Source organism: Sceloporus undulatus, unplaced genomic scaffold, assembly GCF_019175285.1.
Source record: "Sceloporus undulatus isolate JIND9_A2432 ecotype Alabama unplaced genomic scaffold, SceUnd_v1.1 scaffold_3743, whole genome shotgun sequence".
Taxonomy (NCBI): domain Eukaryota; kingdom Metazoa; phylum Chordata; class Lepidosauria; order Squamata; family Phrynosomatidae; genus Sceloporus; species Sceloporus undulatus.
In genome coordinates this window covers 1-2,141 of record NW_024806663.1, presented here as the reverse complement: position 1 = coordinate 2,141, position 2,141 = coordinate 1, and the positions used below count along the sequence as shown (strand labels likewise).

Below are 2,141 nucleotides of genomic sequence, written 5' to 3'. Positions count from 1 at the left end.
CAGCGGCAGCAGCAGCAAGAACGCATCGGCGGCGGCGCGGCGACCCAGGTAAGCAGGGAGGGAGGGTGGGAGGGAGGGAAGATAGGTAGGTTAGTAGGGAGGGAGGAGGGAGGGAGGGAGGGAAGTTAGGAAGGAGGGGGAAGAGGAGGGGGACTTTTCTGTCCAATGGCGGCGCGCATACACGCGCACTGCCATTAGACAGAATGGGGCTTGAGCATACGCGGATCCCCCACGGATACCAAGGGCCCACTGTAGTAGCAGTAGTAGTAGCATTGGGCTGCCATCCTCTTCTGCCTGGGTTAATAGTCCTTAAAGGTCAGTTGGCGCTTTGTTGCGGCCAGAGCGTTGGCACAGCATCCCTGGGAAAAGAACAGGCAAAGCAGAGATGTTTCTGGAATGAAGCTGTGTCCAGACTTCTGCCCCTTAGCACTAGAGAAAGGAAGCAGAGGGGACCCATACTCACCACATTGGGCACCATCCAGCATGGTCTGGATCACGGAGCTCATTTCCGGCATGGACCTCGCCAGCAAGACCTTGATGATGTCAATTAGCTCCCTGCGGAGAAAAGAAAACGACGGAGAGACCCATCTATCTGGACATCAGGACAGAGAAGGACAGAGAGGCCCATCTATCTGGACATCAGGACAGAGAAGGAGGGAGAGGTCCATCTATCTGGACATCAGGACAGAGAAGGAGGGAGAGGTCCATCTATCTGGAGAACAGGACAGAGAAGGAGGGAGAGGCCCATCTATCTGGACATCAGGTAGATGAGAGGTCCATGCAGCTATATCCGGCGCACTTCGCCAGCCATTCATCCCCCAGCCTTGTAGTGCAACTTACTCCATGGACATGTGGTCCTTCAGCTTCTGGCGGTCCTCGTCGTGGAGCCTGGATCCAAAAAGCACCACGGCATATAGCAATGTGTTGGACACTAATGCCATCCACATCCTGAATGTTGTGTCGTCCACCAAATCTGTCACAAGGAGCCCCAGCGCCTTGAGCGCCTTCGCCTGCGTCAAGACGGAGACCCTGGCGTCAGTCAGAGGACAACTCTCCCAAAGGACCAGATGTGCGGGTCGGAAGGAAAGACCCCCCCCCCCGGTTACCTTCCTGACGATGTAGTCTTCCTTCTGTCGCGCTTTCTGAGAGGAGTCGTTAACTGTGTGCAGAAAAAAGAATAACGCGTGCTCCAGGCTGCAGAGCGAGGAGAAGAGGACGCCACGCATCATCTTCTCACAGGCGCTGTTGAGAGAAAAACGGAATCTTTGTGCGTCCTTCCAGCGCCAGAGACGGAAAACATGCGCCAAGGGATGCGTGGGGGAATATATGAACCCATGTGCCTACCTTAACGGCGACTCCAGGTAATGGTTCAGAAGGAGCTCCAGGTGGTTTTCGGCCACGGTGTCGGCGATCTTTTCCGCCACCAAAGGGCCAACATGTCCGAACCTTTCACATAGGTGATGGAGAGATGTCTTCTTCTATTTGGGGGGAGAAGAAGAGAGGGAGGAAATTAGATAAACAAACAAACAAACAAACAAATAATGCCATCTACACAACAGATTGCTGAGCAATGGGTGCGCATTGACTCTATCGTGATGGAAGAGGTGCCGTTCATGCGCTCTGCTCCTCCTGGTCAGGAGGCCAAAATGTAGGACGGATGTTTTGGGATCCTTTTTTGCTGCATTGACCGTATGGATCCATGTCTAAGTTGGTCACTCTTCCGTGGGTCAGCCAGATTTTTTCCTTACCGGATTCAGGTTGATCTGGTTGATCCCGAACTTCAGAAAGGCACCCTCTTCCTCCTCAGTGCAAGGGCTTGGTGGGTCCTGGAGTCTGAAATGGCGGCAGGAAGAGCGCATGAGACCCCTTGGGAGCATCCATAATGCTGCTTCAGAGAGCCCACTGAGGGTATCACAATGGCATCCCTATGGAAGGCTATGGGCTGCGGAAGAGTGCGCTCCTTCCAAAGGAAGCACCCAGGTGTTCCTCCGATGCATGGCACATTAACAGCCACCATGCCTCCCTTTCATACCTGGCGAACGCAGACTGGGGCCGAAATTCATCCTTCGCTGCCCTATGCTTCTCGTTATGCGCAGCCCAGTCTTTGGTAGCCTAAAAACAAATGGCGCGGGGAGGAGAGA

At 54.2% G+C, this 2,141-nt stretch overlaps 1 protein-coding gene across 1 annotated transcript; it reads right to left on the bottom strand.

Annotated features, from left to right (window-relative positions):
• Positions 1-213: 213 nt before the first annotated feature.
• On the bottom strand, positions 214-1,833 carry LOC121918070 (the record flags this gene model as incomplete). The annotated part of the gene is made up of 6 exons (XM_042444179.1): positions 214-359; positions 464-555; positions 841-1,010; positions 1,107-1,242; positions 1,345-1,478; positions 1,749-1,833. Coding segments are annotated over 6 exons (667 nt in total), but the record flags the coding sequence as incomplete, so codon positions are not given.
• Between the last annotated feature and the right edge of the window lie 308 nt (positions 1,834-2,141).